Source organism: Chelonia mydas, chromosome 9 (assembly GCF_015237465.2).
Source record: "Chelonia mydas isolate rCheMyd1 chromosome 9, rCheMyd1.pri.v2, whole genome shotgun sequence".
Classification (NCBI taxonomy): domain Eukaryota; kingdom Metazoa; phylum Chordata; order Testudines; family Cheloniidae; genus Chelonia; species Chelonia mydas.
The window spans coordinates 72,868,357-72,884,859 of record NC_057855.1 but is presented as its reverse complement, the minus strand read 5'-3'; the positions used below and the strand labels follow the sequence as shown (position 1 = coordinate 72,884,859).

General features: G+C 42.7%; 1 protein-coding gene across 3 annotated transcripts in view; it reads left to right on the top strand.

The window, feature by feature from the left end:
- Positions 1-6,254: 6,254 nt before the first annotated feature.
- Positions 6,255-16,503, top strand: part of APOOL (apolipoprotein O like) — a 47,177-nt gene continuing 36,928 nt past the window's right edge. For 2 of the 3 annotated variants that reach the window (XM_027821913.3, XM_027821914.3), the window contains exon 1: positions 6,255-6,472. In XM_027821913.3, the coding sequence (XP_027677714.1) occupies positions 6,461-6,472 (12 nt within the window). In that variant the 5' untranslated portion in view covers positions 6,255-6,460. The remainder of the gene's footprint in view (positions 6,473-16,503) is intronic. The other variant, XM_043522092.1, reaches the window with a different exon arrangement.

The following is a 16,503-nucleotide window of genomic DNA, read 5'->3' as shown; positions in this document are numbered from 1 at the left end:
GTTGTTCGCAAAATCAAACCCTATAGCTGTTAAAGGAGAAAGAGAGAAGAATTTTTTTAAGTATGAGTGATGGTGGGAAGAGACCATAAAAGCATATTAGGTCTGCCACCTTAAAGGTCATTGGGGAATACTAAAGCATATTTTGGTTTGAGTATTGGCCTGCTAAACCCAGGGTTGTGAGTTCAATCCTTGAGGGGGCCATTTAGGGATCTGGGACAAAATTGGGGGATTGGTCCTGCTTTGAGCAGGGGGTTGGACTAGATGACCTCCTGAGGTCCCTTCCAACCCCGAGATTCTATGATTATACTATGATTTTCAATTTTACACAAAATTGCATCTCACATTAATCAGTTTCCAATTAACTTTGATACTGATTAGCATATGACACCAGATTCCTCTCGTAAACAAGGTGAGTTAGCACTTTATTATTTATTGTTATTTTCTATTTGTATTGCAGTAGCAGCTAGACACCCCAGTCAAGGTTGGAGTCACATTTGGCTATAGATTCATAGATATTTAGGTCAGAAGGGACCATTATGATCATCTAGTCTGACCTCCTGCACAACGCAGGCCACAGAATTTCACCCACCACTCCTACAAAAAAACCTCACACCTATATCTGTGCTATTGAAGTCCTCAAATTGTAGTTTAAAGACCTCAAGGAGCAGAGAATCCTCCAGCAAGTGACCCGTGCCCCATGCTACAGAGGAAGGCGAAAAACCTCCAGGGCCTTCCAATCTGCCCTGGAGGAAAATTCCTTCCCGACCCCAAATATGGCGATCAGCTAAACCCTGAGCATATGGGCAAGATTCATCAGCCAGATACTACAGAAAATTCTTTCCCGGGTAACTTGGATCTTACCCCATCTAAAACCCATCACAGGCCATTGGGCCTATTTACCATGAATATTTAATTACCAAAGCCATGTTATCCCATCATACCATCTCCTCCATAAACTTATCGAGTTTAATCTTAAAGCAAGATAGATCTTTTGCCCCCACTACTTCCCTCGGAAGGCTATTCCAAAACTTCACTCCTCTGATGGTTAGAAACCTTCGTCTAATTTCTAATCTAAATTTCCTAGTGGCCAGTTTATATCCATTTGTTCTTGTGTCCACATTGGTACTGAGTTTAAATAATTCCTCTCCCTCTCTGGTATTTATCCCTCTGATATATTTATAGAGAGCAATCATATCTCCCCTCAACCTTCTTTTAGTTAGGCTAAACAAGCCAAGCTCCCTGAGTCTCCTTTCATAAGACAAGTTTTCCATTCCTCGGATCATCCTAGTAGCCCTTCTCTGTACCTGTTCCAGTTTGAATTCATCCTTCTTAAACATGGGAGACCAGAACTGCACACAGTACTCCAGGTGAGGTCTCACCAGTGCCTTATATAACGGTACTAAGACCTCCTTATCCCTACTGGAAATACCTCTCCTGATGCATCCCAAGACGACATTAGCTTTTTTCACAGCCATATCACATTGGCAGCTCATAGTCATCCTATGATCAACCAATACTCCAAGGTCCTTTTCCTCCTCCGTTACTTCTAGTTGATGCGTCCCTAGCTTATAACTAAAATTCTTGTTATTAATCCCTAAATGCATGACCTTACACTTCTCACTATTAAATTTCATCCTATTCCTATTACTCCAGTTTACAAGGTCATCCAGATCCTCCTGTAGGGTATCCCTGTCCTTCTCTAAATTAGCAATACCTCCCAGCTTTGTATCATCTGCAAACTTTATTAGCACACTCCCACTTTTTGTGCCCAGGTCAGTAATAAAAAGATTAAATAAGATTGGTCCCAAAACCGATCCCTGAGGAACTCCACTGGTAACCTCCCTCCAACTTGACAGTTCACCTTTCAGTAGGACCCGTTGTAGTCTCCCCTTTAACCAATTCCCTATCCACCTTTCAATTTTCCTATTGATGCCCATCTTATCCAATTTAACTAATAATTCCCCATATGCCCTGTTCAGAAAGAATGACAGACTCCCTAGATCAGGGATGGGCAAACTTTTTGGACCAAGGGCCACATCTGGATGGGGAAATTGTATGCAGGGCCAGGGCAGGGAGTTGGGGTGCAGGAGGGAGTGCAGGGTATAGGAGGGGGTGCGGTGTGCAGGAATGGGCTCAGGGCAAGGGATTGGGGCAGAGGAGCGGTGCGGGGTGTATGGGAGGCTCAGGGAAGGGGGTTGGGATGCAGGAGGGGTGCGGGGTGTGACAGGGGGCTCAGGGCAGGGAGTTGGGGTGCAGGAGGGGTGTGGGGTGCAGCAGGGGGCTCAGTGCAGGGGGTTGGGGTGCACAGGGGTGCGGCGGTGGCTCAAGGAAGGGGGCTTGGGTGCACGAGGTATGGGGTGGAGCAGGGGGCTCAGGGCAGGGGGTTGGGGTGCAGGAGGGGTGCAGCAGGGGGCTCAGGGCAGGGGGTTGGGGTGCAGGAGGGGTGCGGCAGGGGGCTCAGGGCAGGGGTTGGGGTGTAGGAGGGGTGCGAGGTGCAGGCAAGGAGTTGGGGGGAAGGATGCAGGAGGGGTTCGGGCTCCGGCCCAGTGCCGCTTACCTAAAGTGGCTCTGGGGTGGCAGCAGCGCACACCGAGGCCAGGGCAGGCTCCCTGCATACCTGCCCTGGCCCCATGCGGCGCCGCTCCGGAAAGCGGCCAGAACCACGTCCCTGCGCAGCCCCTGGGGGTGGGGGGACACAAGGCTCCACATGCTGCCCTTGCCGAGCCTCCAAGTACCTTCCCCGAAGCTCATATTGGCCACAGTTCCCCGTTCCCAGCTAATGGGAGCTGCGTGGGGCGGTGCCTGGAGGCAAGAGCAATGCATGGAGCCCTCTGCCCTCCCCCCCACCCCAGGCCGTAGGGACGTGGTGCCAGCCGCTTCTGAGAGTGGCACGGGGCCTGCGGCATCGGGGGGGCAATCCCACAGGCCGGATCCAAAGCCCTGAGGGGCTGGATCTGGCCCGTGGGCCGTAGTTTGCCCACCCCTGCCCTAGATACATTAATTCAAAACAAAATGATACACAACTTTTATTGGCGAGAAGGAAGCAATCTCCCAAAGCAGTGCCACCAAAAAACAATGGGAATTAGAACATCTCAAAGGCTAATGAAGCACAGAATGCTGTCCTTAAAATGAAGAATGGTCAAAGAATCATAATCTGGGTGAATAATAACTTATAAATGTAGAATTATGAACAAAAAATAACTGCATTCAAAAATAAAACAGTGTACAACTTTAGAGCCTACAAGTCCACTCAGTCCTATTTCTTGTTCAGCCAATCGCTCAGGCAAACAAGTTTGTTTACATTTACAGGAGGTAATGCTGCCCACTTCTTGTTTACAGTGTCATCTGAAAGTGAGAACAGGCTTTCGCATGGCACTGTTGAAACCAGCTTCGCAAGCTATTTATGTGCCAGACGTGCAAAGATTAATATTTCCCTTCATGCTTTGACCACCATTCCAAAAGGCATGCGTCCATGCTGAGGATGGGTTCTGCTCAATAATGATGCAAAGCACTGCAGACCGACACTTGTTCATTTTCATCGTCCGAATCAGATGCCACCAGCAGAAGGTTGATTTTCTTTTTTAGTGGTTCAGATTCTGTAGTTTCCGCATCGGAGTGTTGCTCTTTTAAGACTTCTGAAAGAATGCTCCACACCTCATCCCTCTCAGATTTTGGAAGGCACTTCAGATTCTTAAACTTTGGATTGAGTGCTGTAGCTAGCTTTAGAAATCTCACATTGGTACTTTCTTTGCATTTTGTCAAATCTGCAGTGAAAGTGTTCTTAAAATGAACAACATGTGCTGGATCATCATCCGAGATGGCTATAACATGAAATGTATGGCAGAATGCGGGTAAAACAGAACAGGGGACGTACAATTCTCCCCCAAGGAGTTTAGTCACAAATTTAATTAACACGTTATTTTTTTAGGAGTGTCATCAACATGGAAACATGTCTCTGGAATGGTGACCAAAGCATGATGGGGCATATGAATGTTTACCATATCTGGCATGTAAATACCTTGCAATGCCTGTTACAAAAGTGCCATGTGAACACCTGTTCTCACTTCCAGGTGACATTGTAAATAAGAAGTGGGCAGCATTATTTCTTGTAAATGTAAACAAAGTTGTTTGTCTTAGAGATTGGCTGAATTTCTTTTACCTCTCATTTTTACAGTGCAAATATTTGTAATAAAAATAATATAAATAAAAAAGTGAGCACTGTACATTTTGTATTCTATGTTGTAATTGAAATCAATATATACGAAAATGTAGAAAAACATCCAAAAATATTTAATAAATTTCAGTTGGTATTCTATTGTTTAACAGTACAATTAAAACTGCAATTAATTGTGATTAATTGTTTTGGGTTAATTATGTGAGTTAACTGCAATTAACAGCCCTATTATCAATATTTCAGCTTCAGTCAATATACATTATTGAGAAAAACTATACCAAGAATTGAAGCACATTTTTATAATTTCTAAGAATGCATAAGGGACCATATCTAAAATGTACTCAGTTACTTTTCAGCTGTGTGTGCACATGCAAGCTCACACACAGCTTCAAGTTCATGACCAGCCTCATCATAATTTCTCATTAGTTAATAAAACTCTATTATTTCAACATTCTCTCATTTATGTAAAACAGTTTTATTAGTTTACTGCATACTCTTTGGAATGGTATAGTATAAGGTTGCCAACTTGGCATATGCACAAGAAAGACTCCATAGCCTTGTGCTGACAGCACCCACCCAGCATGTGGGAGACCCAGGATCCCATCCCTTGGCTACAATGATTCTCCAATTATTTGTCCAAAGTGGAACAGATTTAACAGCAGAGACTGAGGGCACCGTCTTCTCCCTTCAGAATATACCATACCCCAGTCATTAAGGTACTCTCCCGAGAGGCAGCATCTTCCTTCTCCCTCTCAGGCAGAGGAGGGAATTGAAGGGGGGTGGGAGGGTCTTCCACACCCCAGGTAAATTCCCTAATCACTGAAAGTTATGAGGAAGGTCCTCCTCCCCCATGGCTTACTGCAAGAAACACCTTAGGCACCTGGCTTCGGGTTCACAGCTGCGAATCCTAACCAGAGACAGGCAACTGCTTCCAGGCTAGATTTAGGGACTGAACCCCGTGAGAGTGGTGGGGTTGATCTGACACTCCTCCCTTTGGCATCTCATAGATATTAAGGTCAGAAGGGACCATTACGATCACCTAGTCTGACCTCCTGCACAATGCAGGCCACAGAATCTCACCCACCCACTCCTGCAATAAACCTCTCCCCTATGTCTGAGCTATTGAAGTTTAGGCATGGTGCCCCCTAGCATTTTGGTTTTTATGAATCCCATTCATCGGTGCCTATCTCCGGACATTTATTTTGTAGGAAACCTAACTCAGGCTTTGTGAATAGTATTGATTTTAAAGGTGCCTAAAAGTTAGGTATGACAACACTGAGCATTGTTATGCCTAAATCCCTTTATGCTAGAGGCTGGGAAGGGGAGTGGCATACAAACCAAGTCATTACAGCAATTTTACCCCATCTCAGGATTCCTACACAGATTAAGCTGGTTTCCTGGCTGTTTTGCTTCATTGTCTCAGCACAAAGCAGCCAGCTCAGACTGGAACACCCAGTTTCCTTTTTCTCTGATTAATTTCCTCCAGAAAATCGCCCCCTTTGAAATGATGCATGTCAGTAGCACATAACTTCTAAGAAGCCTGAAACGGCTTTTTCTACTTTATTCCTTCCCAGAAGCTTGAATTATATTTCCAGCTCTGTTGCTCCCCAGAAACATGAATGATTAAAGTTTCCTACTTCAGTGGGAGAAGACACGCTGATATTAATCAGTCCAGTCACTTTCAGAGCTTCTGCCACCATGTCTCAGAGTCATGAGGGACTCGGTCGACTGTTCTAAAACGTATCCCTGCTCTGGGTTCCCTTTCACAGAGGACATACGTTTGGTAAATAGATGACCTTTTCTTTCCCACGCCTGTTTTTTTTTTTTTTTTTGGTCACAAGCTGCCCTTCATTTTCCCGTTAGCTTCTTTACCTCCGCTGGAAAACGTTGTAGCAAAAACCCCTCTATTTTTAGGTGTCACTCTGAGCCCCTGCGGCTAGTGCATGAGCGTGTTGTGTTGCTACATAATCTTTTGAAGTTGACACTTAGGTGGCGAACTCCAGGCTAGTAGATGAGGAACGGCCAAGCGATTAGAAACGATGATCAAAACCTGATTACAGTCTCTCGAGACGAAGCGTTTAGCTCGTTGCCTTGGGCGCGCTTCACCTCCAAGTCTGAGAGGGAGACTCTGAAGAGCGGCGTCTCTAGCCCCGCCCCGCCCCGCCCCCGTCTCTCACGCTCAGGGGGTGGGGTGCCAACCCCGCGGAAGACGAGCACTGGTTTGGCCTCCTCGCGTGCCGTACAAGCTCGCTGCTGGGGGACAGGACAGGAGGAGGGGTCACTAAAATGGCGGCTAAGGTGAGCGTCCGTCCCCGCTCCAGCTGTCGAGGGGCGGGGGCAGCTGTTCTTCCCCCGGGACACGTTAGAGGCGAGAGCAGATCGGGCGGGGACAGCAGTACCCCCCGACTCCCTCCCACAGCCGTTGTCTGCCGCCAGCTCTCCCCTCAGAGCCCGGGGGCGCGCCCTCCCGCCAGGGATCCTAGCCGGCCTGCTCCGCCGACGCTTCCTCTCGGGGTTCCTGGCTGCGCGGGGAGCCGGACGCTCCTTCCTACGGTGCTGCGGAATGGGGCCCCCAATCGACAGGGGCGTGCGGCTGGGAGAGGCATTGCCATTGCCCTGGCTGGTCTGCACGGCACCGGCCTGGGATGCTCTCTGAGCCTCCAGCACGGGCGGAAGAGGCACATGGGGGCTAGTTCGTACCGATGGCCCAGAGCCTGTGGCCGGGTGGAGTACCCACCATGGGGACGGTGGGGCCCTGCACTGTAGGGCGCGCAGATGGCACGACGTGGGTCTGTGTAGTCATAGTCACCTCACTTCTTCATTGGCTCTCTCCACGTTCCTATTGTGTCTCCGCCTTGGCCACTTGTAGCCCCTGCCTTACGGTGGTTAACGTTGTCTTGATGACAGATGTATGGGGTTCAGTGTTGTAGACTTGTCCTGCTCATTCATGATTAAGGCTATGATTTTGTCATGGATATTTTTAGTAAAAGTCATGGGCAATAAATAAATTCTCGGAAGCAGTGACCTGTCCCTGACTTTTACAAAAATGCCCATGACAAAATGGGGAGGGAGGAGGGCCCAGCACCCTGCCCTGCTATGGCTGGGAGTTGCGACCTGTGTCCAGTAGCTGGGTGGGACCCCCTCGCTGTGGCTGAGGACATGCCAGGGATCCCCCAGTGCCTGTGGGGACTGGGGAGCTCTGGGGGATTCCTCCCCCCCCCCCACCCCCCCCGCGGGCAGCAGGGGTATCCTGCATCTTCCGACCAACATGGGTGGTGGGGATAACCTGAAGCTCCCAGTGGCTGCAGGCTGAAGTCATGGAGGTCTGCAGAAGACATGGATTCCTTACTCATGATTACCTGTGTATCTCTTAGGGTGTGCCAAAATTATCTGTTGGAGTCACTGAGTCACATTTTTTCTTGACATTTTAAAATGTGACTCTGCTTGTAGGTGTCTTGTATTGAGTTTATAGCCTTAGGGAAATAGTGGCTTTCCTCTTATGTTCTGTTTAATAATGCATTTAATGCAGCATTTGTACACACACCAATTTTAAATATTAGTGATTAAAAATAACAGCTGATAGTCATTTCAGATAACCTCCCCCCATTGCCACAAGAAAATAAAAATCAAACTTAACACACTTATATTGCATCATTCGACCAAAGCCCAATTAAATGGCTAGTGGAAACCAATGTTATAGTTTTGTTCCCTATGAAAGCTTGTATACTAACTTTAAAATAAAAAAATACCTCTGATCTTGCACACCTCTCTGTGTATGCTTAAATTGGTTTGTAAGATATTGGGTGCTAAAAGCATGTCACACAGTGAAGTGTGGGAATTAAGATGGCCTTAAAAATGTTGTTTAAGGTCTAGTGTTTAATGGCTGGTCAGGTGTAAAAGCAGTAGGTGTCAAATACAAATGTAAGCCCTAGATCCTGCAGTATATTGCATGGGGATGGACTGCTATGCCCACATGGAGCCCCTTTGACTTCAGTGTGTGTTGAATGTGGGTGCCGCAGACTCTTCTGTTGTCTATGTCTATGGCTCAGCTCCTAAGGACTAATACTGCTAGATAATTGTTTCTTTAAAAATGCCCTACCAATTGAAACTTCCCCCTTCACAAGTGGGTAAGGAACTGACTCTTGAGTGTGAAGTTTTAATCTACCACTACTGTGCCAAAAAAGCTTGAGGTACTGAGGAAGAATGTAAAACATATTAATTTTTTGATTAAATAACAGAAAGACTCCTTCATTTTTCAAATTCTCCAAAAAATAATTCTACCCTCCTTTTTAAACATTCCAATTTGCATACTAATCAGTTACTTCTATCAAAACTTAGAGGGCAATGCAAAATAGAGCTTAGAACAATGTCTAAACCTAACCATTAAGTGGAGTTGAGACAGAAGCTTCCATAATGACATCATGGAGCATCACAACAACCTGTAAAGTAGATAAAATATTTCTAATGCTGTTTTTTTAAATTGAGGCATCAGAGAGGTAAAGTGACACGACCAAGGTATCACAGCAAGATAATGGCATCTCTGGGTATAGACACACGAGTCCTGATTTCTAAAAATTTAACTCAACCAGTATATACACATTCTAAATGGAGGGCAGGAATAAAGTTATCAGTTGATGCACTATTGTATATAATTAATAATGCTGATGTTCTTGCATCATAGATGTTTAACAGAGTAATATTCCCGATACTCTGAATTTTTTTCTTTTACTAAATTACTTCATGTTTTCTCTGTCCTCAGTTATAGAGCATACATTGCCTGTCATAATGTTCCCTTGTTACAAGTATACAAAAGATTCTCTTTTGAATTACAAAGGTAAAGTTGAAATAAAGGTTTTAAAAGAGTAATATCAAAGTGATTCTGAAAATTCTTGAGGTTTAGTGCTCATATCTCTTTAAACACTTTGTATGTTTTAATGTGGAAGAGAACAGGAATTTTAAGAGAGCTTAGAAATACTATTTGCTATTTTGGAATCTACTCCTTGATAATTTTGACGGGCAGGTTTCGTTTAATGGATTATTATTTTTAAAATTTTGTTGTTGAGAAAATTGAAAAGAAAAAATCCTCTATATTAAAAATATAATACCTTCATCTTGTCAGCCATGTTTCATATAATCGTATCTAGCCGTTAAATTATAATTATTTTTAATAAAACTTGAAGCAAAGTACACTTATTGGAGGAACAGTGGGAGGAAATGAACTTACAGTGTGCAGTCTGTTACTTAAAATGGGAATGTAATCTGACATCTGATTGTAACTGAGGCACTTGCTTCAATGGAGTTATTCCGGCTTGACAGCAGTAAAACTGTGATTACCCTTCCCCTCTCAAGGGTAGAGTTCTAGCTATTAGCTAGCCCCTCTTATCTGCTCAGTAACATTGGTTTCTGCACTCTGAGGGCTGCTAGCCTTGCTTTTTGACAAAAGTGAAGTGGTGTCTGATTAAAATATGAAAAAAGACTGCAGAGAAAATTAGCTTTGTTAATAATTATTCTTTTACAGTCCTTTTCACCTTAACAACATTTTGCAGATGTTGACTAAATTAATCCCCACAACACCCCTGTGAGATAGGTGAAATCAAAGCAGAGGTTAAGAACTTGATCACGCAAGATGCTGATACTTGCAGTCAAACCCAATATGCCTTGCCCAAAGCTACAGAAGAAATCATTCTAAGAGCCAGGTTTGGCACTCCAAAGTTCCTGGCTCCCACTCGTGTGTTGAAATAACTAGACTACACCCTTTTTACTTTGAAATTAGAACACAGAGTACAGTGATGTATTAAGAAATAAAAACATTATTTTGATAAAATGCTTGATAAGTAAATAACAAATGGACTATCAGCAAATTTTAAACCTGTCCGTATGCCGTTGAGCAAGTATAATCACACATAATTTTACCAGTAAGATTGTCTGTTTTACACCCTGGCCATTCCCAACCTGTTATGCATGCCCTGTGCAGCTTGACTTTTACTTAATTTAAAAGAGATGTACAGTACCATGGAATAACTACAGCATTTCACATAACATATTCACTTTGCATTCATAAAAGTATACAAACAAGATTAATATTTTTATGAACAGCCTATAAGTACAATAGAAATGGATTCCTTATAAATAGTTGAAGTAATGTTTGGAAGATGCAATTACACATAAGAAAACATGACATTAAAACATGCTATATTATAAGTAATTAAATTAATGTTTTAAATATATACAATATATTGTAGACAACAGATGTTAAATGCTGCCTAATTTTACATGAGACATAAACTATACCTAAAGGCCTCAACTAGGCTTCCATTCAGGTGTGCAAACAAATGTGTGAATGCTTTTTTTAGTACAAGCATGAATCAAACTGTTGCATAGTTCTTGTACCTGCTCACATGCAAGGGTTGTTTGATCCTACAAAATCATTGAAGCAAATGTGTGCACGCATACATGCACGCTTACTGTACATATTCATACAGGTTGAGTCAATGGGATGAAAATCAGGTTTGTTACCTAAATTTCAGTTAAGATGCATTTTCTTAAAAAGGATCTGTGTACAGCTAGCCTGTGTACATGGGTCGCGTTGTCTCAACAGTATTTGGTATATGAATATGACTGAGGTGCAAAGTCTGCTTATGAGACTGACAGGTTAGTGGTGCTTTATGGAAGGATCCACATTACATCATAAGAATAGCCATAGTGGGTCAGATCAGTGGTCCATCTAGCGTAGTATCCTGTCGTCCTGCAGCGGCTAGTGCCAGATGCTTCAAAGGGAATGAAAAGTCAGGGCAATTATCAACTGATCCATCCCTTATTATACAGTCCCAGCTTATGGCAGTCAGAGGTTTAGGGATACCCAGAACATGGGGTTCCATCCCTGACTGTCTTGGCTAATAGCCATTGATGGACCTATCCTCCATAACCTTGGAGCATCAGTGCTCCAAAGTTTGCTCTACTTTCTGATTTGTTTCCATATGGAATTCAAGATGTTGGTTTGAATCACAGAACACTAAATCAATGTTTCTCAACCAGGGGTCTGGGGCCCCTTGGGGGACAGAAGCAGGTTTCAGGGGGTCCACCAAGCAGGGCTAGTGGTTTAGACTTGCTGGGGCCCAGGACAGAAAGCCACAGCCCCACCACATGGGGCTGAAGCCCAGGGCCAGGGCCGAAGCCTGAGCAATGTAGTTCTGCAGGGGCCCTTCTGGCTTGGGGCCAGACTGCCCTGCTTGCTACCCCATAACACCAGCCCTGGTTTTTATATGCAGAAAACCAGTTATTGTGACGTAAGTGGGCCATGGAGTTTTTATAGCATGTGGGGGCGGGAGGGGGGAGCTCAGAAAGAAAATGGTTGAGATCCCCTGCCCTAAATGATCTGTCTGTCTGAGAACCGTGGAAGAGCACAAACTTTCAGTCCCTTGCTTTACCTGGCTAGGATTGTAACTGAAGGTCTTTTGATTTCTGCTTCTCCTGATCCTCTGCCTTTCCTGTTATCCCAGGCTATTTAGAAGTGAAAAGGTTACCAGGGTGTTTGGGAGTAGCATGTACTACTAATCTGGATGGATTATTGTTCATGCTAAAGTCTTTCACTTTTTATTAATTTACTTTCTATAATATTTGTAGTAGTTATATTGTACAGACACACACAAAATGTGGATATGCATAGTTTGAGAATCCAAATATGTAAATAGTATTTTGGTGGATGAAAAGATTCATTATAAAGGAAAACGTTTGCTTTGAATTTTATTTGTCAAAGACCCATATAAGAATGATAACTTTTCAGTTTTTGTCAGTGGACACTGTGCCTCTGACTTAATTTTTCCAACACCCAATTTCGCAGGTGTGCTATGGTAATTAAATATCTAACGGCTGTCATCTTCACCTGCAGTTAATTCCAGATGCAAAATTGGAGTCTTTCTGAATATAAAATCCTCTGGGCCAAATTCTGCCTTCATATGTTTGTGTGCGTGCACAGTGCATCTTTCATAGAAGTCAGAGGGTGGTATGTGATTGTGTGTAAAGGCAGAATTTGGCCCAGAGTTCTGTTTTCTTTATTTAAAAGAAAAAGTTAATGTACAGGATGGATTGATTTAAATCAGTTATTTAAATCACTGATTTTAATCTTGTTTAGCATTAGTCAGTTTTGCTATTTTCGTAAACAAACTGATTCATAACAATTAAAATATATTGATTTGCAGCTAAATATAGATTTTACACTAAATTTGCTTCTTTTTGCCAACCAGGAGGATACACTATGTGTATACATATTTATTTAAGCCATTAGATTGCTTATGTTTATTTGGATTCTTAGTTTTCACACTTTTATAATGTTTGAAAATGGTGAAGGATGCATTTCTTGTTTACTAGCTGATTAATTGTTTTGCTAGTGTTTTGTGTCAAGCTCTGTTTGGATGGAAATTCAATTTAAATGCACAAAAACAGCATTTTAAAGTGTTTTTATTTGTTTAAAAAAACTGCTGAATACATTAAACAAAAATTATCAAAGCATGTTTTGAATTTAAAACTAACAGATTTATTAAACAAAGAAAGTATCATATGTTAGTGAACTAAACAGTTTGTGGTCACCATGCCCTTCAGGATTTTAGAACTAGCAGATCTCATCCTCTCACATCTTGTTTTTTTTCAGAGATTAGAAAACAATCTTTTTTGCTTTTTTTCAACTCCCACTAGTTTCTTAACTTCAACGGAATGAAGAAAATATTCACTGTGCCCCTATAGAAGAGGATATTGCTGTTAAAAGCTTGTTTAGCACTCCAGCAAATTCTGGTTCAGCAGCTCAGCCAGGGACTTCTACCAGATCAGTGGTTTGGCTTTCTTTAAAACTTGGTAGCAAATGTATTGCTTAATACTGTTTTATTTATTTATTTTATTACAGTATAGTAAGTTTAGGTCTTAAAACAGGTCATAATTTCAAATTTAATTTAAATGGGTTTATTTTTTAAAAGTTAAAAAATCCAATTTTTTTTTTTTAAAGAATTGATTTTTATCCACCCTGTTAATGTATTTTTGAAGAGCTTGCCACCATAGTTTTTAGGCGTGTCCTATCTATGGCTTACATGTGTCTGTGTATTTTGTTCATGTAAAGTGTTTGTGGAGCAGGTTGAATGCATAGACTGCAGGCGCTCTTAGCACTTAGCTCTTAGTTTACTGTCTTAACCAGAGGGCCTCAAGTAGTGTGGTGTGCAAGGACTACTTGAATGCATGGTAAATAAGCTGCCGAACTTTCTAGTTCATTGTTTGTTCTCCTGTCTCTGCCACTCCCGATTCCTGTAAAATTTGCTTTCTTCCACATGTACGGCTTGTGTCCATATGCATTGTATGGAGATGGGAACATTCTGAATTGATTTGCCTTCAAAAACACAACTGCTGTTGGTAAAATAATAATAAATCATATCATTTGTTTTTTTGCACTGTAGTTATTAAGAGAACCAAACAGACCTCATATGGGTGTGGAATAACATCTTTAGTCTGTTCCCCTGAGATACTTTCAAAAGGATAAGGGGTTTTGAAGTGTTAGTGAAAAAAAAAAAATCTAAGGCCACTACTCTGCAATTGATCAAATTGTATAATCCCTGTTTAAAGCAGCAAGATATCTGCACAGAGTTTGAAGGTAGAATATGGCTATAGGTTAGATATAGAAAACTAAGTGGTCATGGAAGGCATCTGTGCTTGATATAAAGATATGCCGCTTTAGGAAGAGTTCACCTATGTGAAATTATGACCCAGGCAACAGTTGCTAAAATTAGACCTATCTTGATCTGGTTGTTAAGTACTGGTTTTGTGAGAGAGAGCTCCTGAAGGCAACTTTATTAAAGACCGACACTTTTTTAAAAGTAACGTTTAGGATTTCAGTGTGTAACCTGCTTATTTGAGTCTTTTACCTTTTCTCACTTGAGATTTATCCCCACTTGCTGGGTATGTTTCCTTAGCTTTACACCACATTTTTGGAGGGAGAACACCAAGTTTGCAGAGTTTTAATGAGAAGAACGCTCTTCCAGGAGAGTCGCATAAATGTGGAACATAGATTAAAGCATAATGGAGTCCTAAGTCTTTGAGTGCAAGGCACTGTATGCTTTGTAGTCCTGTAGCTCTTTAATTTTCATACTTTTTGCAGAATCTGTATTTTTGATCTGATATTATTCCAGCACTTGGAAGTAGATTGTTTGAAATGCAAAGACTTAAAGCCCAAATTATCTAGGTATATTTTGACAGCTTTATTATTATACTTTGATGTGTTTTACCCCAGTTCTTCTATTATAGAAATTATGCTTTTAACAGTTTTTTCCCCTGGAAAATATAGCTATGCCAGAATTTTTCCACTTAAGCAAAATATCTGCTATTCATGGTTCTGTGACCAAAAATAATGTCAAGACTGTCAGTCTGTTCTGTTTTATAAAAATAGTTTAGTCCTTTGGAATGAGATGGCTGATCTGCTTTTTATCTATATAAGAGATATCTAGAGCCCTGTGGTTTTTTGCAAATGCAAAATAACACAAAATGAAACAAAAACAACCTATAAAAAGGAAAAACTTAGCCTACAGCAGTAGCTCCTGTCCCACAGGGCTGGGCCCGGTCCCCCATTCCAGGCTTTGTGACCTGGTGCACAGAGTCGCAGTACCACTCACTCAAATTTGGCCCATCTGACCCCCGCTCCATTGGTGATGAAGGAGAGGTGGCTGGGCCAAACTTGAGCAGCGCTGCAACCCTGTGCATCAGGTGGGGATAGTTTTCCTAGCCTATGTTTGCCGGAAGCTGGGAATGGGTGACAGGGAATGGATCACTTGATGATTACCTGTTCTGTTCGTTCCCTCTGGGGCACCTGGCATTGGCCATTGTTGGAAGACAGGATACTGGCCTAGATGGACCTTTGCTCTGACCCAGTATGGCTTCTCTTATGCAATACTCTATGTTCTTATGCAATACCTGGAGCAGGAGGCTAGGCCTAGCCCTGTGGGACAGGAGCCATTGCTATGGGTTGAGTACAGGCAGGCTCACTCTGCAAACCCCTCCTGCCCCCTGGGCACAGGACCCAACCACCTCCTCTTCGTGGCCTCCTCCCAAGTCCCCTCGGAGCAGGACCTCATCCCCCAGGGATTCCCCGTATCTCCTCCTAGGGACGGGACCTGCCTCCCAACTCTCCCCCCTCCACACACACCACCGCCACCAGGGGAAGGACCCTACCTGATGCCTCCTCTGGGCCTCACACACACATCCCCATAGGCATGACCCTTTACCCTCCTCCAGGGTCACCCCCTCCACCCTGGGAGCAGTACCTGATCCCCCATCCCTCGCACCCACCCCGGGGGCCACCCAACTTCCTTCCCATGGCCTCCCACAAGCCCCCACTCCTAGAGGCAGGACCTACTGCTGCCCCCAGCCCTCCCACAATAAAACAAAATTCCCCCCAAATTAAAAAATTTAAAGAATTTAATGCAGGCTAAGAAGAACACTGTGATGTACTGCACAGTACTGAGATCTCCTTTTGCCAACTTGCTGGATGGCATTGTAGGGAAACACTTTCTGATTGTTTTCAGTGACCAGCTTTCAGTCTAGAATGCCAAAGTCACTGAGAAACTCAGGTACCAAAAATAGTGGCTCTGAATACCCTATAATCCTAATGAAATTTGGATCAGTACTCACCCTGAATTTATCTCTAGAAAATAGTGTTTGAATTCATTCCTTTTATAAAGTGTTGCTTTAGGAACTATTAAAAGTTGTTCACTGTGAGCAATACTAGATGCTGCTTTTCATTTATGGCCTGATTCCATTGAAGCCCGTGGGAAGATTTCCACTGACTTTATTTGTGTTGGATCGGATCCTTAGTAAAAATAAAAAAGAGCACACAAAAATGCATTGCAAATGTGGAGTAACTGAATTCTTATTTTAGAATTTCATGCTCTTCCATGACAAGGGATATTTTTCAATATAAATGCATTTCTTGCAATTCTTGTGATTAGTTCTTTGAAATAGAACAAGACTGGCATAAAATCAGACACAGGCACTTTACTGCTTTTCTGAAGTCATTCTCCAGATTAACAATGAAATTCCAATTTGATTTTTATGGCCTTGACTTGTGTACAGAAGTTTCCCTCTGTACTGCTTTTCGCAAGTCTGCAAGAGATGAAGAGACTTTATGATCATACTTTCTTTCTATTTTTAATAACTTATTATAGGAGAAGATGTAAAATCCTAAAGAAACCAGAAATGTATTGACTTTACCAGTGTCATATGAAAGTTCTAGGGCTCATTTGCATATCTTACTCCATTTCATCTTAATTGTGTTTTACTTTGTTTAATTATGCTTTGAA